The sequence below is a fragment of the Schistocerca piceifrons genome, chromosome 2 (assembly GCF_021461385.2).
Source record: "Schistocerca piceifrons isolate TAMUIC-IGC-003096 chromosome 2, iqSchPice1.1, whole genome shotgun sequence".
Lineage (NCBI taxonomy): Eukaryota > Metazoa > Arthropoda > Insecta > Orthoptera > Acrididae > Schistocerca > Schistocerca piceifrons.
In genome coordinates this window covers 446,651,219-446,673,944 of record NC_060139.1, presented here as the reverse complement: position 1 = coordinate 446,673,944, position 22,726 = coordinate 446,651,219, and the positions used below count along the sequence as shown (strand labels likewise).

The 22,726-nt window shown below is 39.7% G+C and overlaps 1 protein-coding gene across 1 annotated transcript in view; it reads right to left on the bottom strand.

Annotated features, from left to right (window-relative positions):
* The window catches only part of LOC124775462 (ATP-binding cassette sub-family C member 5-like), a 375,967-nt gene that overhangs the window by 1,312 nt on the left and 351,929 nt on the right, over positions 1-22,726 (bottom strand). The window contains exon 22 of the mRNA XM_047250294.1: positions 11,756-11,920. Coding sequence (XP_047106250.1) covers positions 11,756-11,920 — 165 coding nt within the window. The remainder of the gene's footprint in view (positions 1-11,755; positions 11,921-22,726) is intronic.

Sequence of the window (22,726 nt, the reverse complement as noted above, 5' to 3'; positions counted from 1 at the left end):
GAGCACTGGCTGGCTAGCTGTGCTGCTGTCTACTGAGCATCTTTGGCTCAGAGGCCATAAATGCTGTTACAGTCTATAACCCATGTGGAAAGTGCTTCAGAGGCTTCGGTATTCTGTGTTTCTCATTCTAGCATGTTTTTAAACATTAATGTCATTAACGAAATATTTTTCAGCATTAGAAACAAATCCATTTAGCTAATTTCAAAACAAAAAATTAGAATCATTTAAATTTTACACATCATAGATCAAAAATTCTTAAACAGCAATATCATGAAAAGGAAAGTTGCTACTCACCACATAGCCAAGATGCTGTGTTGCAAATAGGCACAATAAAAAGACTGTCACAAATGTAGCTTTTGGCCAGTAAGGCCTTCATCAAAATTAGATGACAAACACACACATACACACTCGTGCTAATGTAACTCTCACACACATGACTGCAGTCTTAGGCCTTACTGGCTGAAAGCTATGTTTGAGACAGTCTTTTTATTGTGCCAATCTGCAACTCAGCATCTCCACTATGTGGTTAGTAGCAACTTTCCTTTTCATAATATTCTTACATGCCATCCTAGATTTTCGATTGTATGAAAATTCTTAGATGTTATTCAAAACATTAGAAGCAGATATTTCAAAAGACAAGGTTAATTTCACAGTCCAATGGCTCACCTACCAAATGACATGGCCTGTAAGAAAACATTCATCGATTGACAAGGTTGATGCCAATGATGTGTTATGAGCCCATACATGAGTGATTCTCTAGTGAAGCATATAAATACTGATGCAACTGGCTACTATCTGTGGAATATCTAAGGATTTTTTTTTAGAACATGTGAATGTTTGGAACGTTAATAAAAGAAAAGGCAGTTAGGTTCGTATCTTCAGTTTTCCTTTCATAAGAACAATGGAGGATTTTTTTTTAGAACATGTGAATGTTTGGAACGTTAATAAAAGAAAAGGCAGTTAGGTTCGTATCTTCAGTTTTCCTTTCATAAGAACAATGGAGGGTGTGAGAAAACATTTGCAAAGACTTTACTATTTTTACTTTAGTTACATTTATGATCAGTCAGTAGCATGGCAGTGTATGCTTTTTATTGTACTGTTCATTAGTGTTTCTTTCTGGCCATTTCACAGTTGTATGTTTCATGTGTAATGTTGCCAGACAGTTATCTCTGTGTTTTAAAAACACTGACAACCTACCTCATAATTTAAGGAAGCCAATTGTCTATGAAAAACTAGAATAAAGAAGTGCTATGAAAGTCTTAAAGTAAGCCAATCATAAAATTAAGCATTGGTTTGTAGACACTGTGACACACTATGCTTATTTGTATTTGAGATGAAATACTATTTCTTCCTGAGACATCTGATTTGGCTGAGTTATGTGGTTATGGGTAATATCTACAGTTTAATGTAAAATCCAAATGATGGTGAAACCTGGCATTTTTCACTAAAACAAAGCATTGTTAAAGGAGAATTACATTAAATATCAGAAAAAGCTAGAAGCACTAAAGCATCTGACTTTTGACTTTGGAGTTTTTTAGTTTGATAATTCGTCATAGATCCACCAAATTGCAATGATGATGACACCATCATAAAAAACTGTGCTCGTAGTGTCGTAGGTAGAAATTTATTATGAGATTTATATGTGTTTGTACTCTGTAAATTATTATGAAGTAGCATGGCAGTGTATGCTTTTTATTGTACTGTTCATTAGTGTTTCTTTCTGGCCATTTCACAGTTGTATGTTTCATGTGTATTGTTATTAGCATAATTTTGTTTATATTGTCTCCATGGGAGTACTGCTTAAGGAGTTGAAGAATGGTTGTAACTTCTGCCCTAAAAACTGGCCATGGAGAAATAAATGACCTAGCATCTGGTTTGAGATCATGTGCTTATCATTGTAGCTAATGAAACAGAAGTAGCAGACTTCTGTATAAATGTTGATATACAGAAAAGCTGCGACTCAAGCTTATTAGTGCCAGGCCTCTTAATGACTTTCACTTTGCACAGCAACACACTACGAGGAATAAGTGTCAAAAATGTGTCATTCCTGGTTGCACCTTTAACACTTGCGCAATGCTTCCACTTTCTCCACTTGAAAAATATTTTCATCATTTGCAAAATAAGAGCAATGTCTTCAGACTTTAGTTTCAGCAACGAAGCATACGAGTGTGGGATTTGTGTCTGTGTTGAGACGCCATGATCGGCCTCATATGAACTCTTCTGCAGGGAGGGTGAACTTGGAGTTGGAGTGGCTACTTAGGATGGATATAGGGTCCCATATTGGTTTGATTCCTGTGGATGCTATCGATAGGTGGGACTACACTAGGCATGGCCTTCACCTCAATAGCAAAGGGAAGGGAAAACTGTCTGGGTTGATTGCAGAAAACTTAAGGGGGGACACTGTCACAAGTGGTAAAATACCAGTGGTCACAGGTGTCAGAGGGATGCCTTTTTTAGGATAGGGAAGGGGGAAAGAAAATGAGTTTTAAGAGAGACTGGCAGACACACTCAGTTTGAGAAAACAGATGAACAGGAGTCAGATTTTAGCATACAGCCTCCATTTAAACAATGTTTAACAGAAAGTAATCAGAAACTGCCAGTTCATCTTCGCCAAAGCAGTTATAATCCCATTAGTAGGCAGTATCAGTTATCTTTATTACACCAGAACATTCCGGGACTCAGAAATAAAGTTGATGAACTACTCATTTGTATCGATGAAATGAATTCATCTAACCAAATTGACATAATCTGCCTCTCTGAACATCAGGTGACCACTGGTATAGATATGTTAGACATTTCAGGATTTAAGCTAGCTTCCTACTTCTACAGAGTAGATATGGATGGAGGAGGAGTTGCCACATTTATTAAAAACTGCCATAAATTCAAGAACATTGACATTAATAAATTCTGTTTAGAGCAGCATCTAGAAGCATGTGCAACAGAAATAGAGTTCCATAACAGATCCTATATAATAGTAACTATTTACCGAGCAGCTGCAGGAAATTATAATCTATTCATAAATCATCTAGAAGCTCTTTTGGGTTATTTAACAGGAAGAAACAAAGAAATCTTGATTGCTGGTGCCTTTAATACAGATTTTCTAATGCAATCTCCAGTAAACATTTACTGCAGTTAGTAATGTTGTCTTTCAATCTAACTCACACTGTAAACTTTCCAACTAAGATCACTAAATCCTCAAGGACAGCCATTGATAACATTTTTATAGACAAATCAAAGGAGCAATATCATATCATAAAACCTGTCATAAATGGACTATCAGATCATGAAATGCAGCTCCTTGTTTTAGATGTAAATTCTAAGCAGATTATCAAGACTGCTAAATCTGAGTACAGGAGAGTAGCCAATCAACCAAAAATTGAGTGTTTTAGAAAACTGCTCAAAGATATGAACTGGAAAGGTGTTTATAGTGCTCATGACATGAATGAAAAATATAACACATTCATGAACAATGTCAGTACCATGTTTGAAAAGTTGTTTTCCTCTAAAAGTTACTCAAATTAAACAGAAGTCTATAATAAAACCATGGATTACACAAGGAATAAAGATTTCCTGTAAGACAAAAAGGAAAATGTATCTGTTGACCAAGAATAGCTCCAATGCTGATGATTTAGCTAAATACAAGGAATACTGTAAAACATTTAAAAAAGTAATTCAGACATCTAAACAAATGCACTACGAGAAGAAGATAGCAATGTCAGGGAACAAAATAAAAACAATATGGGATATAGTGAAAGAGGAGACTGTTAGAACCAGAAAGGAACAGGAGCAAATAACACTAAGGGTAGATGACACATTAGTAACTGATGGGCATAGTGTGGCAAATTTATTTAACAAGTACTTTATATCCGTTACTGATAGAATGGGATTGTCAGGATCAGTAAATAATGCCCTTGAATATCTGAAACTAGCCTTTACAAATAGCTTCAGGTACATGAATATGTCACTCACTTTACCAAAAGAAATAACTTCCATAATAAAATCTTTGAAAACAAAGCATTCTAGTGGTTACGATGAAATATCAACAAAGTTAATTAAGGCATGTTCTTGTGAGTTTAGTACAATTCTAAGTTACTTGTGTAACCAGTCAATTTTAATTGGGACATTTCTTGACTGGCTAAAATATGCAGATGTTAAGCCTCTATTCAAGAAAGGGGAGAAAGAGATACCATCAAACTACAGACCAATTTCACTTTTGCCAGCATTCTCAAAAATTTTAGAAAAAGTAATGTACAGGCAGCTTCTCAACCATCTGACCACAAATAACATATTATCAAGAACACAGTTTGTATTTCTGAAGGGTTCTGATATCAAGAAGGCTATTTACACCTACAGTGAAAATGTACTTAATTCATTAAATAACAAGTTCCAAGCAGCAGGTATTTTCTGTGATTTGTCAAAGGCATTCGATTGTGTGAACCACAACATCCTTTTAAATAAATTAGAATTCTATGGTGTCACGGGCAGTGCTGCAAAATGGTTCAAGTCATACCTCACTAACAGGAAACAAAGGGTGTCAGTGCAAGGGACTAGTGAATTAAGTCATCAGTCATCATCAGAATGGGAAGAAATTACATGTGCTGTCCCACAAGGATCCATCTTAGAGCCAATGCTTTTTCTTGTGTACATTAATGATCTCTCATCAGTTACACTGCCAGAAGCACAGTTCATTTTGTTTGCAGATGGCACAAGTATTGCAATAAATAGTATGTCGAGTGTAGTTCTAGAAAGATCTGCTAATGATATTTTCATGGATATTAATAAATGGTTTAAAGCCAACTCACTGACATTAAACTTCAAAAAGACTCACTACATGCAATTCAGAACCTGTAAGAGGTTTCCACCCAGCATATGCATAAAATATGAAGAAGAGCAGATAGAAAAGGTTGACAGTCTTAAATTCCTGGGATTACAACTTGATAATAAATTCAGTTGGGAGGAGCACACCACAGAACTGCAGAAACGCCTTAACAAATCTGTATTTGCAATTCGAGTGTTAGCAGACATAGGTGACATAAAAATGAAAAAGCTTGCATACTTTGCCTACTTTCATTCCATAATGTCATATGGTATAATATTTTGGGGTAACTCTTCAAGTCAAACAAAAGTTTTCAGAGTACAAGAGCGTGTAATACATATTATTTATACATACAATACCAGGAACAAAAATGATCTGCACAAGGACTTAAAAGCACTTACTTTAGTTCAAAAAGGGGTCCACTACTCAGGAACACTCATCTTCAATAGTTTGCCAGCAAACATAAAAAATTTAAAAGGAGCCTGAAAGACTTACTAGCGGCCAACTCTTTCTACTCCACTGATGAATTTTTTAATAGAAACAAATGATGTATTGTATATATTCATACTATTAGTATTGTTATCTCAGTTTTTAAAAAAAAAAAAAAAAAAAAAAAAAAAAAAACTAAATCTTGACGTGTCCCTCAGCATGGCTCTATGGAACGAAAAACTAATCTAATCTAATCTACTGCTGTTATATCATCAGATGTTGTGATCTGTCCCCAATATGGCTACTGTGCATTAGGACATAAATATTGTAGCGACCGCTACGCACATCACCTGCTGTGTGATCATGCACATTAGCTCCATTCGTGTCATCCAGAGGTGCACTTATGGCATGAGTCGAGTGACTGCATGGTGCTAAATGAAAGATGTCAACTGCCAGGTCTGTGTCCACAACTTGGAGCGCTGTGTTAATGTTTATTACTTACTCCGTGGAGTTGTAACTCTTTTATTTTATTTTTATTCTGTGCTCTGCTTGCTGTATGTTGAGATGTCACCTATAGCAATTGATTTTTTCCATTGTGTTTTCGAATTAATGAAGCTGTTCAAGCCTATTCTCAGCATGTGGTTGAGCACTTATTAAGTGTGGGTAGCACTACATGATCTACACACATCAAAAAAAGTTTTGCATCATCTCGGTTCCAAGAGTTCTGGAACCGGTACAGAAAACTGGAATAGAGATCAACATAAACATCATTTCCGCCCTTTTGATTGCTCATGAAAACCACACATGGCATGTTGTATCACCATACAGCGAGACATTCAGAGGTGATGGTCCAGATTGCTGTACATACCATTACTTCTAATACCCAGTAGTACATCCTCTTGCATTGATGCATGACTGTATTCATCGTGGCATACTATCCACAAGTTCATCAAACCACTGTTGGTCCAGATAGTTCTACTCCACTCCTCTATGGCCATTTGGCATAAATCCCTCAGAGTGGCTGGTGGGTCACGTCATCCATAAACAGCCAGTTTGCATCTATCCCAGGCATGTTTGATAGGGTTCACATCTGGAGAACATGCCAACCACTCTAGTCGAATGATGCTGTTATCCTACAGGAAGTCATTCACAAGATGCCATGATGGGGGGTGTGAATTGTCGTCCATGAGGGCGAATGCTTCGCCAATATGTTGCTGATACAGTTGCACTATCGGTCGGAGGATGGCATTCATGTATCGTACAGCCGTTACGGTACCTTCCATGACCACCAGCGGCATGTGTCGGCCCCACATAATGCCACACCAAAATAGCAGGGAACCTCCACCTTGCTGCACTCACTGGACAGTGTCTCTAAGGCATTCAGGCTGACCGGGTTGCCTCCAAACACATCTCCGATTATTGTCTGGTTGAAGGCATATGCAACACTCATTGATGAAGAGAATGGGATACCAATCCTGAGCAGTCCATTCGGCATGTTGTTGGGTCTGTCTGTACCATGCTTCATGGTGTTGTGGTTGCAAAGATGGACCTCCCCCTGGACGTTGGGAGTGAAGTTGCACGTCATGCAGCCTATTGCGCACCATTTGAGTCATAACATGACGTCCTGTGGCTGCATGAAAAGCATTATTCAACATAGTGGTGTTGTTGTCAGGGTTCCTCCGAGCTATAATCTGTATGTAGTGGTCATCTACTGCAGTAGTAACCTTTGGACGGCCTCAGTGAGGCATGTCATCGACAGTCCCTGTCTCTCTGTTATATCCTGCATGTCTGAACAACATCTCTTTGGTTCACTCTGAGATGCCTGGACACTTCCTTCCCTTGTTGAGAGCCCTTCCTGGCACAAAGTAACAATGTGGACATGATTGAACTGTGGTAGTGACCCTCTAGGAATGGTTGAATTACAGACAACACAAGCCGTAGACCTCCTTCCTAATGGAATAACTGGAATTGATCAGCTGTCGGACCCCCTTCATCTAATAGGGGCTGGTCATGGATGGTTGTTTACATCTTTGGCCCGGTTTAGTGACATCTCTGAACAGTCAGAGGGGCTGTGTCTGTGATACAATATCCACAGTCAACATCTGATGTTTTTGATGTGTGTAGTATTGCCATAGGAGTGACCCTGACATAATTAGTGCTGAGAAGACTGGTCCGCAAAATATTGATTACGGGATGGAATTGTCTGCAGTATCATGACTGGCCATTCACATTCCACAATTCTGCCCGGATAATCCAGTTCTCTGGTTTACCCAGGTTGAGGCCAGCTTTTGCTATGCCAGAATTACAGTGGATTTGACTAAATTTGCACTGATAGTGAGTCAGCTTGATCAACATTATGCTTCTGAAGTTCAGGATATAATCATGGCTCCACTGGCAGAGAACACCTACAAAAAATTAATGGCATCCCAGAAAGACTGTATCAGACAAGTGCTGACTCCGGAAGACATAGGTGACAGAAAACTATCCCAGTACCTGCATCGCCTCTGCAGCAAGGTAGACACCAGAATGGTGAATGACATTCTCTTGCTCTCTCTGTGGAGCAGCCATCTACCATTGCAGGTAAAGGTGAATGTCACATTGCAGACAGAGATGTTCTTGGACACTGTTGTAGATCTGCCTGACTGAGTTCAACAAGGCATTGCTCTGAGCCAACAGATTAGTTCTGCGACTATGTCTGGTAGTGGTGTGTCCATGACCTTTCCCATCTCACATGCAGATTACGATGCTGTGCCCGCCAAAGTTGATGCACTGAGTATATGGACTGGCACATTGAGGTTACATGGAGGTCCTAGTTACTGCAGAGGATATAGCCACAAGCGGTCTAGGAGCCATTCCTCTACTTGGACCACATCGGATGCGAGTCCGTCAACCTGCTGGTATCACAGAAGGTGCAAAGAGCAGGCTACAGTGCACTAGCCACTGCACCTATCCAAATGCAAATGACGATCAGTCATAGTCACTACCAGCTCTCCAACTTCATCCTGGCACCTATTCATTACGAATAGGGTATCAGGACAGAAGTATTTAATAGACGTAGGGTCTAACTTTAGTATCCTGCCCAGAGCATTAATGCACTGTTGCAGACTGCTCACTGTGTTTAGCTTGTCCACCACAAATAATTCAACAACTGCAATATACAGCATGAAGAGCTGAATTTGCGACTCTGCCATCAATTCACATGGGATTTTACTGTAGCGGATGTTGCCAAAGCAATTGTTGGTCCTGATTTCCTAGCTCACTACCAGCTCCTGCTGGACGCAGCTGATGCCTGCCTAGTGGATGATATTACCAGACTATCACTACCAGGTACCATCACGATGCCAGAACATATGATGTCAAGGTCATGTAGGTTGCGGATGAAGAGTAGCACCCGTGCTCTGTGAATTACCATTCTTAGCAAGACCTCCAGGCAGGCTACAATAGCTTTTGCATGAAACGATCACCACATAATAACTTGCTGACTGAGAAGATTGGCTCCATGATGCCTCAACATTGCTAAAGTGGAATTCGACACAATGTTGCAAGAAGGCATTATACAATGTTCCAGAAGTTTATGGGTATCTGAGTTGCATTTAGGAGGGCAGAGCCTGGCATCTGTGTGGTGATTACAGAGAACTCAATTCACAAACCGTGCCTGAAAGGTACCCAGTGCCACTATTAAGAATTACAATCATGCGCTGTGCCCAGATTCCCGTGGCAGCAGAGGACATTCCTGAAAACTGCCATTATCATGCTGTTTGGGTTGTATGAGACCAAGTTTATGACATTAAGCACAAACCTGGTAGCAGTCAATTGACTCTGTCTTGTGCCGGTTGACCTCTTGTTTTGCCTGTTTGGATGATGTATTAGTGTATTCATCAACAAGGATCAACATCGCCAGCACCTGAGAGACATTTTACTGTTTTGAAAAGTATGGCATGGTGTTAAGCATAGTGAAAGGTGTGTTTTGGCAACCTGAAGTTGAATTCCTGGGACATCAAACATCTTCAGCAAGCTCATTATCACTAACTGAGAAGGTTGAAGGCATATTGCAGCCACAGTAGAAGAGCTATGTAGATACTTGGGAGTGCCCAGTTTTTACCATCAGTTTTACCACACACTGCGAAACAACAGCCGGCATTCAATGCAGCACTGGCTGTTCCCAAGATTAAGAACAGTTCTCCATGCATTGAACCAAGGAGATGAATGCAGTCTCTGAAACAACCAAAAGGAGCCTAGCACAAGCAACACTGCTGTGCATCCCAAGCTTGAAGCTCTACTGGCATTAGTGGTGGATGTCAGTCAGTCATTCAGCCATTGGTGTAGCCCTCCAACAGAGACTGGGTAATGCATGATGGCAGCCACTGGTTTATTTTTGGAATATGCTCTCACCTTCCCAGCAAAGATGGAGTATATATGTTCAGGAAATTTTAGCTATATATCAAGCAACTGAGTACTTTCAACAGCGGGTTGCAGTGGGAGAGTTTGTGATATACACCAACCCCAAGCCTTTAACATGCTATTTCAGGAAAAACAGCAATGCTTGCTCACTGTGGCAGTACAGCCAATTGGAATTCAGTTTAAATATAGATTTTTGCTACATGTTGGGCATCACCAATGTTGTTGCTGACTGACTCCCTCGAGTGGCCCGTGTCTCACAGCCTGTGGACATGATGTCACTTGCCAAGGCACAGTAAGAAGATTCTGAGCTGCGCACCATATTACTTGATGACACTGTGGCACTCAAGTTACAGCTGGTAGAAATGTACAAAATTTTCTTGTGAGCTGTCACATGGCAGATCATGCCCTTTTGTCCCCATCGCATTTCACAGACCAGTGTTCAAGGCCTTACATAATCTTTGTTATCCTGGTGTCTGGTCAACATTCAAGTTAGTACCTCAGCAGTTCATGTGGCGAGAGGTAGAAAGAGACTGCCGCAAGTAGATGAGAACTTGTCAGCATTGTCAGCTTTGCAAAATCACGTGCCACATTCATCCCCCAATCGGAGAGTTCGGTTGCTTCTTGATGTTTCGCCCATGTTCAGCTTGATGTGGTGGAACCACTTCCTCTGTTGGATGGCCAACATTATATATTCACAGTGACTGAGCCACAGCTTTCACATTGACCTGGCTGGTGTGGTTCTGCTGTCCGCTCCATATCACTACCAGCAGAGGCCGACAGTTCTAGTCAGACTTGTTTGCACAGTTGGCAAAGCTCTGTGGCTACTTCAATCACAAGAGAACCAGTTATCATTTGGCCAGCAATGACATGGGCTTATAAGCAACATACAAACCTGATATAGAGTCCTTGGCAGTGGATTGGTTTATGGCAAGACTCTGCATCTGAGACAGGGGAGTTAGTCGATGCCAGCCTACTGTCAGAAATGGACAACCAGCCAGAGTTACTTCACAAGTTACAGGAGCATGTAAACCACATCAGACCTACAAAGACCTGCAGGCATGTTATGTACAGACTGTATCAAACCACAACTGCAACTACCTTATACTGGACCCCACTGTGTCCTGCGTAGAGGCACACACATGATGGTCATCATAGTGAACAGAAAACATACCACCTTGTCTCTTAGCAGAATGAAGCTCTCTTACATTTTCAAGGAAGCATCACCCACTTGTTGTCAAGAGCTACATGCCAGGCAGATGCAGCACTCCAACTTCCTACCCTACCGTTACAACAAGTTGATGCAGTACCTATGTGCACCACACACTCTGGACAACATATCCACTTCTTAGCCCAGTTTACAGAAGATGTTCCATGCTGTGCTTTCACCGAGGGAGCTTCTGTAACAAATGCTACACACATTGTCTGTTGTGATCTCATCTGTTGTAATTTCATCCATTAGCTCCTTTTGCACCATCCAGATATGGAGCTGTGGCATGAGGTGAGTGACCATGGGGTGATAAATGAATGGCGTCACTGGCAAGTTTGTGTCCACCATTTGGACTCCGTGGCATTGCAATTTTTTTTACTTTATGTTTATTCTGCACTCTGCTTGCTTTATTGTTCTGTTTTTGAGTTAATAAAACTGTTCAAGCCTATTCTCAGACTGTGATTGAGCACTTATTAAGTACAGGTAGCACTACATGAGCTAATATTCCTGTCAATATGAAAGTTATATACAAAGACATCATCTGTCATTTCTAATGTTATTACCTCCTGCTTCCTACAAAAGTATAAAATGAACCAGAGTAGTACCAAGATTTAAGAGAGTTCAGTGATGTCTTTCTCTCACTTCTTCGATTTCCTTTCATTTACAAAATGGAATCAAAAGGAATGCAGAGGGTGAGAAAAGAGAAAGGTCAAGTCCCTGCTAGGAACTTACAGTCTCGTGTCTACATATTCCTGTCAGAAAACTCCCAGGTGTCAGACTTTCAAATTCAAGGAATACAAATTTTTATCTCATTGATATCTGTTAGTTATAAACAATGTTAAATGCAGAAGTAAAGGAATTTACAATATTTACTGTAATATAAACTACTATAATTGACGTACCTGTCCATCTCTAATGAGCAACAATTTGTCACAGTACTCAACAAATTTAAAGTGCTGTGCTATTGTTATCACCGTCGTTTTTTGAAATGCAGTTTCTATGACCTCTTGAAGCTTGCGATGAATGTTTTTGTTTATGGGAACCAAAGGTTCTTCTACTATTAAGATCTGTGAACAATACACATTGATATAATAAATTAAAAAAAAAAGAATCAGCAATAATCAGTAGTTCTGCACACAGGCTGACTGGGTCACACAGGTAAAAGTCGGACATCAGACAAAGAATGACGTTATTGATCCTTGTCTGATGTCTGACTTTTACCTGTGTGACCCAGTCAGCCTGTGTGCAGAACTACTAATTACAGTATTATAATAACAGTCACCTGCCTTCTGTGTGACATATTATGCTGCACCGAGATTTAAAACATAAACTTGCACATACATCATTGAGTAATAAAGGGGCGTGTTTATTTGACTGTATCATTAAACTATGGCAACATTTATTTATTTTTTATAACATCTTCATGCATTTCATGAGTATACAAAATGTTTCAGAAGCTAAGAACACGTAGAAGGGATCACTGAGCCCAAGTAGACAGAAAACATTTGATACACTGGTGTAGAACAGTGAAAGGGGAGAAGTGAAGTTCATTGCGCATGACTTTAGTTCCCCCCGCCGGAGGTTCGAGTCCTCCCTTGGGCATCGGTTGTGTGTGTTGTTCTTAGCATAAGTTAGTTTAAGTAGTGTGTAAGTCCAGAGACTGATGACCTCAGCAGTTTGGTCCCTTAGGAATTCACACACATTTGAACATTTTTTTGACTTTAGTTCAAAATGATCAGCCATGGAAAAAAGGTAGAGATCAGACAGAAAATTTGGAAACAGAAGAGTAAAGAGAGACAAGGTAAAGAGAAATATGAAATACTTAGACTTAACTTATAATGATGTATTAATATAACCAACAAAGCCGACCACAAAATGATTGCCAGACACTTGCCAATAAGGCAGTTTTCACTAGTTGTTATGAGCCTTCCATCAGCAGTAGTCTTCAAATGTATGCAGTATGGTGCACAACAAAACTTATTATATGTGTTTTTGGACCAATAAACAATTCTACAGAAACCAGAGTATTAGAAGGTTCTGTGTTATGTAGCACATTTTTCATTAATGTAAATCGTGTAACAGAGGCCCTCCAATACAAGGGAGCAATGCTGACTGTGCACATGATAATTTGGGATTTATTTCTCTGCTCTATTATTACTAATCCTATCTTGTCCAGCCTATTTAAGCCTGAAGGGCTATGTCTATAGTTAAGTTTCATTCAAAATATAACTCATTAAATTAAAAGAAACTTCCATCTCCAATTCTGTGCATTTACTTCATCCATAATGTAAAGAACAAAGCTATTGTGAAATTGGGTTGGCTTGAACACCGATGTGCTTTACTGAACATGATCCTATTGGGGGCAGGAAGACCTTGCCTTTCTCCATCCTTTAAACTGACTTGCCCAGCCAGTTATTGGGGGGACATGCAGTTTAAAGTGGCCAACCATACAGTAAAACTTGGCATTTTTCCCATGCATAAATCATTTTCAGCAGAAAAAAAGTGACAATGAAAAATCCCAGGATAAGGGATTAAACCATGTCTTTCAATTAATGGTCAGACACTTTATCACTCAGCTACAAAGCCATACCTTTCATCAGTCTCTTTTATTAATGCTCATGCTCCTGTATTCCTTTCTTTCTGCTTGCTCATTCATTCACATCTTATCTTCCCCATTACACTATATTTTCCTCCTTCATTCAATCTTTGATATCCTAGTGCTGATCAACTTGTAATATTGTCTTATCTTTTCAGTTGATTTTGTTTGTGGAAATTGAATAGTCCCATAGAGCAGCTGCAAACCTGTAGTTATCAATCACAATTCTGTAGAATTTCAGTCTTTCTCAAACACTTTATACCCAGTTTAATAATGCTGGACTCATCAAAGACAGACTTCTTCATTTGACTTCTACCATGTATTTTCATTCATGATTACTTCCCAGAAATTCTTAATCTTTAACTAGATCACTCTTCAATGAGATAAACCTCCAAACCACAGAAAGCCACTTTACATCTCTCCATTGAGATAAACCTCCAAAATACAGAAAGAGCCAGTTTCCATTAACGGCCAGTTTAAGGCCCAAGTGACACCAGTCATCACTTGAGTTACCAAGTTGAGAAGCGTGCCGGAGGTGCCACAACTGTAAGATTTCTATACAAGGCATGTCACAGTTAGCTGCAGCCGCTTGAGACGCCAAGCTGAGAGGGGCACCAGGAGAACCAAAGAGCAAGATTTGTGTACAATGTGTGTTGAAATTAGTAATGAAACCTGGTGCAGTCAAAGTGCATGAGGCAAAAGGGGGGGGGGAGGGGAAGGGTACCACATATAAGTCACTTGTGTGAAAAAATGTTCTCGAATTGGCCCTATTTCCATTACTCAAAACAAATTCTGACCATGAGCATTCTCACTGTTGGTCAAGGCTCTGCCACTATGGTTAGGAACAGCAAGTGATCTGACAGAGACCTTTGCTATTCTTCGGACACACCCATCTTCCAACTCTGTTGCAGTAACCAGGCTCCAGTAGTCCAGCACCACCTGTAAACATTTCTCAAATTCTTAGGCCACTCCAAAAACCTCTTTCCTGAGTCTTTCTCCTTTTTCTCTTTCATAATTCCCTGGACTCCAACTTTCTACAGGTTTCCAAAAATCTATAACCCCAACCATCCAGGATACCCAATTATAGATGATGTACTTTCTTCCCTTGTGGACCAACACCTTCTACTTATTACCTGCTGTCCATCCTATTGGAACAAAGAGACGAATCATCTTCCCCAAGCTCTTACGATTCCTGCCCCTTTATCACCTGATGCTCTTCTTGTGATTGTTTCCTTTACCTTCCCCTACACAAACTTTGCCAGTGCCATTGTCTTAATGCAACTGAGCACTTTGGTCATTTCATGAGATGTCTGTGGAATGTAAGTAATATGTTGCAGGACTCTTCTTGGAATATTTATTCTTAGAATCATAACAGTAAAATTGCCAGTAACAGACGATAACTCTCTTGTACACCCTGTCACAGGAGTTGTATGATAAGCTCTGTGGCACTTTCATGCTTATAACATGATCATATGTCAAAGCATGTTGCTCTCCTGTGGATCTTTTTCATGTTGCTATTCCACATAAAAAGCTCTTGACACACAGTCTTAAGTATTTTATATTTTTGCCTTTTTCTACTGAATAATTGCTAATAATGTAATAAAAAATATAAAACATGCTCCATAATTCTACAACAGACTGGCATCAGCAATTAAGGCCCATAATAGCACACATTTATCTGATCCCCATTCTTGAAAATATATGTTCTTTTTTACAGTTACTTGGAACTCTTGGTCATTCTGTTGTTTGCACAACCTGTTATAAAGAAAAGGGAAACAAGCAACACACCTTAACAATAGTGTGAAATTATTATAATGACTTCTTATAGTACACCCACTGAGAATTGAACAATACCTTATTAACAAAATAAACCTAATTCCTTCTGAAAACAAGAATGATTTTTATAAGTTACAAAAAATCATTACAAAACAAAGCAGTCTTCTCTCCTAAGTGCACATCTAATAACAAAAATAGTGAAAATTGTTATCTCATGACGATGATTATCAGTCTTTAGTAGTGAGTATGTCCTCCCTGCACACGGATGAGTTCTTCCACTCTACAAGGCACACTCTGGATGAGACCATCAAGTTTACCTTGGGGTATGAAGTCCCACTCCTCAGTGGAAGCTTCAGTGAGGTCCTGAATATTGTCTGGATTCAGTCACTGTGCAATGACCCTAGCAAGTCTAGTGTCTGGTCATAAAACAATCCTGGTCTCGTCAGCAAACATGGCATTACTCCATTCTGCAATGATCCAATATTAATGTGCAAGAGCCCAGGTCCTACGACTGTGTCAGTTTCATTGGTTCAATGCAAAATGTCTCATTGGTCTTCTGTAATGAAAACCATCTTGATGCAATATTCCAAGCACTATTTGGTCTGAGATAAGAATCCCTGTTGCTTGGAAGGAGTCATTTCCAATATGTCTGGCAGCTGATGATGAGCACATGATGGTGTTGTCATATGAGGACAATGACTGTGAGGTCTATCATTCACATTTCCATCTCTCTGTACTTTCTCCACACCTTACACACACCAATGTGAGTGACATTAAGTGACTGGCAATATCTTGCTGTGTATGAACTGCTGAAAGTAAAGCCACTAACCAGACTCTGTTGTATGTCTCTATGTGGCATGTTACTGCAGTGCCAAACACAAACTGAGTGAAGCTGTTGTTGATACTGGCCTGCTCGTAGTGTTTCTCTGCAGCAGTGACATGTTTACATGATTGGGAAATGCCCCAAAAACCAAGCCAATAGTAAACACAGTCCAGATTATAAAATTACCATTTTTCTGTATAACTGAGTTGCTGTGTTTGGATATTTACCATGCCACAAGAACGAAAATTTATATGAGATGTAGAAAACTTATTATATCCCAGAGAACTGATGAAGCTCGGATTTTTCCCAAGAGGCCTGTGTATCACTCATTTGATAGAATTTGTTATGAGAATGTATTATAGGCCAGTTTAATTGAAAGAAGTTTCAATTTATGCTGGAAAGAATACCATTTTCTCTGTCAGAAAATAGTAGGAAAGGTTAAAAGAAGGTGTTAGATTATGGAGCTGCTGTACCATGCAACAAAGGAAGCTGCAAAAAGAGTCACTCTTTTGGGCCATGCTACCTTCCATTACTGCCTTCTTCAACATACTGTTGTTGAGTGGACTGTGAGGTTTAGCCCAACTATTGTGGGCAGTGACATTCCCCTCACTTTACATCAATAAGTTATACTACGGGGTATAGTGTAGGGTCTACATCCTACATGATTTTCCAAAGTGTGAATTGTTTGCTGTGCGCACTCTAAGAAGACTGTCATTGAGGTAGTTGCTGGGACTACTTGAACTGATAGAATTTAAATGATGGTGATGTGTATTAACTATTTCTGTTAATTGCTAATGTGAACTAACAAACAACACTAGTGCATCTACATCTACAAGAACAGAAGTGATACACTGGGTTAATGACTGATGAAATGTTATGTGTAAATGAATTTGAAATCAACTTATTTTGTGATATATTAGACCCAGTAATCACACTGTTGCCTACTGTCTGAAATTGCTACCAAGCAGAAATGAGTCAGCTCTATTTACAAGCAATCAGTTTAATTGATGCAGTTAATCTCACCTATCACCTCGCTGAGAGTCTTCTTAGAGTGTGCATATACTATTGTTGGACTGAAATGACACACTAATTACTGTTTCAAGCCTACTTACTGACATTTAAAGAGGAATAACAAAGGTAGAATTTTTTACAGCCACGTCAGACAGCATTATGAGACCTCCCACAGGGCCATGGAGCTTGGCCTTTATAAGTGACTCACAAAGCACAAAGAAACTAATGATGCCCTTGAAAGAGCAAAAAAATACAGAAAACTGCAATAAACAATTAACTGCAAGTTACAAATGACAGATTTTTCTGAAAAGGTAGAGAAATAAAGCTTATGTATAAAATTGATTGTGAATACTATGGAATATGAGGGAGATAAAAATGTGTGTATTAATGTTTTAGAAAACATCTTATCTTTCAGAAGATGACCCATTTCACACAAAGCATTTGATGTGATTGAAACAAGCACACCTGCTGCACAACATGACCAGATTCTTCAGGGACAGTTCAGTGATCTGCTATGAAAATTAAATAAACTTACATGCTAGGTCTGTATCCAAATATAATGAGAACAGAGAGTCGACAAAAAATGATGGGGCTCTGTTATCAATTCTGAAAAGGTTCACAGATGTCTTTAGTTTAGGTCAGTGCAGAAATGAAGCTGCATGAAAAGAAAGTGCATAATTTCCCATGCATGTTATGACAACCAAAGATACATAAGGTATGCAGCAATTGGTAAAGACATAGTATTTTGTTAACAGAATCTTCCATTGGTTCTTGATAGAACAACATTATAATAAATGAAAAGTACCAGTTTGCTTTTATTCTACAATATTACTTTTATCGTGTTAACCAGTGTTTGGCTTACAAGGCCATCTTCGGACATTTACTGAGTATTGTCACCAAAGAAGTAACACACCTAGACTGAAGCCAAAACATACAGTAAGTAACATCTTTGACAGTGTGATGGAAATGCAATGAAGAAGTAAAAAATTGAAGAGTAAATAAATAAAAATGGAGTAGACAGGAAAACCTTAAACACAAAATAGGAACAGCATGCCTACATAACAGCTTTTATTAATAAACAAAACTAATAAAATAAAGTAAGATCAGTACTTGAGAAGGCTACATAAGGAGGTATAAAACATGGAGAGTGATACACAAACCAATTAAAAGAAGAAACAATTATCAATGTAACTACAGAATACATAAGGAACTTATGCAATATCAGAAAGATAAACAGAAATAAATAAATGCAGGAAAATGGAGGCATTGGAGGGAACATACTGTAAATGTACTCTTTGAGAGTGTGCTGGTACTGCACTTTAACATTAACATTATATTAAAAACTGTGGCTATGTAACAGTTTGCATTAAATAAATGAATCAAGTAAGATATAAACAATATTTGATGAGACAACTACAAGTGGTGTTAAACACGGACAGTAATGCAAGTACCAGTTAAAAGAAAGCCTTAACAATTGGAACTACAGTCTATATGGAATATATAGACAACTTCAATAAAACAGAAGAACTTAATGAATACAGGAAGATGAGAATATATAGGAGCAGACAGTGTGGGAAGTAATGAACAACAGAGATGATTATATGAGGTTTAGGAGAGGGGAGGTGTTGAGCTTTGTCTGTCATTTAGGATTAGAGCTGGATTGTGAGCAAGATGTTTGTTAATTTCCAGGGCTTCCAGCAGGTTGAGTTTAAGGCCTTTGTTTGCTAAGTGAAGTACATAGGGCACTGGCTGGTAATTGTGACCCTTACTCAGTACATGTTCAGCAAATGCGGAGTCAGAATTCTGCAACCTCCAGCTGCATTCATGTTCAGCCAGCCTAGTTGCTATGACATAGCTATTTATTTTCTGAGTATGTCAAATGTGTGTTATGCCCTCCATCCAAAACGAAAACAGTATTAGGATCAGTCAAGGATGACTTAGGGCTCCGGAAACCAGGAGTTTACAGCACCCCTTGCCAGTGCAGTGAAATATATGTAGGCCAGACCATCCGGATGGTACAGGAGAGATGCAGTGAACATAAACGCCGAACAGACAATGCACAGCTGACCAAGTCCACCATGGCAGGGCACTGCATCTCACATGGACAAGACATGAACTATGATGGCACAAAGGTGTTACAGCAATTGAACACCTTCTGGGACTGTATCCTCAAAGAGTCAGTGGAGATCTGGCTGCATGATGAACTAATAAATAAAGACAGCAGTTTCCAGTTAAGTAAGGCCTGGGATCCAGCTTTGAGTATAATTAAAACATGAGAGTCTACATGGAAATCCACTCCTGTCAGGACACCTGATGAATAAGAAGAAGAAGCATTGTCACCAAGACGGCAGAGTTCCACAAGTGGCCCTGGCCACAGAAGGACTGCGGCCCATGATCTGTCGCAGGGAGCTGTGCATCCCCCAGCACCCACTGCCGCCTTTCCCCACCACTGGCTGTGGACTGCTCGGAAGTGCCCAGACAGAGGCTGTGGGAGAGGGGTGGAGGTTATATAAAGTCGGCATCCATCAGAGATCAATCAGACTCCCAGAATGCCTGAAGATGGCAAGAAGTTGGCTTGCCAAAATATCCCAATTTTTGGACAGCACTACACAGCTGAATACCCAAGAAATTTTCAAGATTTCTGTACGCCGGGAAAACCTCAGATCACACAAATATGTTTGCCTCTGTAGCTAAGGCTGTATGGGAGGGAACATTTGGTGTGGGAAGGATGGCAACTGTCAAAACGTAAGTGCTGTTGTTTTTTGGTAGGTTTAATGTGGATAGAAGTCTGTTGCTGCCCTTCAGTGAGGATGAGATCAACATCAAGGAAAGTGGTATGGGGTTCAGAATAGGACCATGTGAAATTTAACTGGGAGAAGGTATTTAGAGATTACAGGAATTTTAGCAGGTGAGCCTCACCATGTGTCCATATGGTAAAGATGTCATCAATGTATCTAAACCAAACCAGGGGCTGATAGCTTATGGATCCCAGGAAAGCCCCCTCCAAGTGAACCATGGAAAGGTTGGCAGAGGAAGGAGCCACTCTGGTTCCCATGGCTGTACCCTTGGTCTGTTTGTATGTCTGCCCCTCAAAGGTGAAGTAGTTGTTGGTAAATATAAAGTTGATTAAGGTGAGTACAAAGTATGTCATAGATTTGGAATCAGGTGAGCACTGACTGAGGAAATGTTCAATAGCAGACAGACCATGTACATAGGGCATGTTGATATAGAGGGAGACAGCATCAATGGTGACAAGGAAGGTGTGTGGTGAGAGTGGGACAGGTGCAGATTTCTGATGATCTAGGAAATGGCTGGTATCTTTGATGTAGGAGAGGAATCTTTGTACTACGGGTGCATGTGTTAATCAACTAAGGCAGATATATGTTCAGTGGGTGCTTTGAAGCTAGCAACTATAGGATGGCCAGGATGATTGGGTTTGTGGATCTTAAGAAGAAGATAAAAGGTGGGGGTGCATGGTTTGGGTGATGTGAGAAGTTCTGCAGATTGAGGTGATAGTCCTTGTGAGAGGCCTGAGGTTTTAAGGAGTGACTGCAGATCACTTTGTATCTTGATGGCAGACACTGTATGTAGAGGTGTCAGACAGCTGGTGTAGACCTTCACTAACACACTCCCTTCAGTCAAGTACTACAGTGGTAGGTCCTTTGTCTGCTGGGAGGATAATGATGGAGTCATCAGCTTTTAGGGAACACAGAGCCTGTAGTTCTGCAGAGGACAGATTAGGGTCATGTTGTAGGGACCTGAGGAAGGATTGTGAAGCAATGCTGGATGTGAGGAATTCTTTGAAGGCTTGTAAGGGATGATTTTGAGGTAGTGGTGGTGGATCAAGTTGGAGTCATGGTCTGAACTGTTCAAGGCAGGGTTCAGTGTCTGGTTTGCTATTAGAAATGTTTTGGGATTGGGTTGCAAAGTGATATTTGCAATCGATATTACGTGTGAATTAGGTCCTTCACCAAAGCAGCACAATCACATGCAGGTTTAGGGCTAAAACTGAGACCTTTAGATAATACAAATTATTCAGGAGGGGAGAGTGCTTTAGATGAGAGGTTAATGACACTGTACTATTGTGACTGGTTCTTGTGATTGTGGATTATTCTTGGTCTGGGAGGTAGTGGTGAAGGCTGTGGGATATTAAGGAGGTTGGCCAAGTGTTGTTTGTAGGAGAGGAGTGCTGGTTGACGATGTGGCTGTTTAGGGACCTACAGGAGGACAGGAAGAGAAACACCACTGTTCAGGTAGTTTACGAGAAGGCGGGATAGCTTTCTGAGGTAAAGTGTGGCATGTTGCTGCAGTTTGAAGTTGGCATGATGGATGATACTATTCAAGAAAACATGAGGGGCAGATAACTGCAGGATTTTGTAGAAGGAGAGAAGTCTGATAAAGTGGAAATTGGCTGATGAAGCATATAGGTCAGAGATTAGCCAGGTAAGAGGAGAATATTGCTGTATTTGAAATCGTAAAAGAGCCTGGTGTAGGGTAGGGCTCCATCCAGAAACAGGGACTTTCAGTGGTAGTCCTTTTGGAGTAACTCGAAGGGACAAGTAGATTTCAAGAAACAGAATGTGGGACCTTAGTTTTGATAGTGCAAGAGCGTGTTTTCAAAAATGACGGATGTAATATGAGATGGGATGATGGCAAGAGAGGACAGTTTTGGAGATTTATAAATCGTGGGAGTGGCAAAATAAATAAATAAATAAGCAGAAGGTGGAAAAGATAGAAAAACGGAAGAAAAGCAATGAAAAAAGTCAGAAAAAATTAGAAAAATTCATACGAAAATCGTTAATAAGAGGTAATGAGTGGGCAAAATGTATGATACGAAAAAAAATGATTGGATAAGAGAAAGGGAAAAAGTTGATTGGGTAAGTCATGAAAACGGCCAAAATTTTAAAAACTGGGTAAACAGAAAGTGAAAGTCATAGGAGAAAATGTAAACTACCGTACTTAGCTTGGCAATTAAAGAGACGTAAGAGATGGCAATAATAGTCGATCAGAGCGTTTTGCCGAAAAACAGATGTACAAAAACATGAAAGAATTACGTATAAGCAAGTTGAGTGGATGTTGGGGAAGAAAATAGCTGTCAAGTTTGCGAATAAATCGGTGAAAGATGATCGGGAGAAGGCCATGTAATGTAATGAACTGTAAATTGTTATATGCAAATTGTTAAATAACAATGGAATTGTTATATACAAATAAAAATGGACCCATCTACGAGCACGAAAATCAGTACTAGAAAAGATAAGGGGCAAAGTGTTGATTAATCTTGGTGATACAGATAAATAAACGAATGGATTAGCACATAAGGTAGAAAAGAGATGACAGTTTGAACAAGAGAGACAGCAACAAAGAATGACAAGAGGGTTACATAAAAAGGAATGATGATCACATGGGCTAATATAACAACAAAAACAATTAATTATTAACAAAATTGCATAGATAATCTACTTACTAAGTGGCGGCAGAACACACGCACGAAAGACGGTTGCAGCTGGCAAGCTTTTGGAGCCAGTGGCTCCTTCTTCAGGCAGGAGGGTTGAAGGGGAAGGAAGAGGGTTGGAGGATAAAGACTGGAGAGGTCCAGAACAAGGGGTAGATTTTGGGGAAGCCACTCAGAACCACATGTCAGGGGAGAAGTACCATATGGGATGAGAA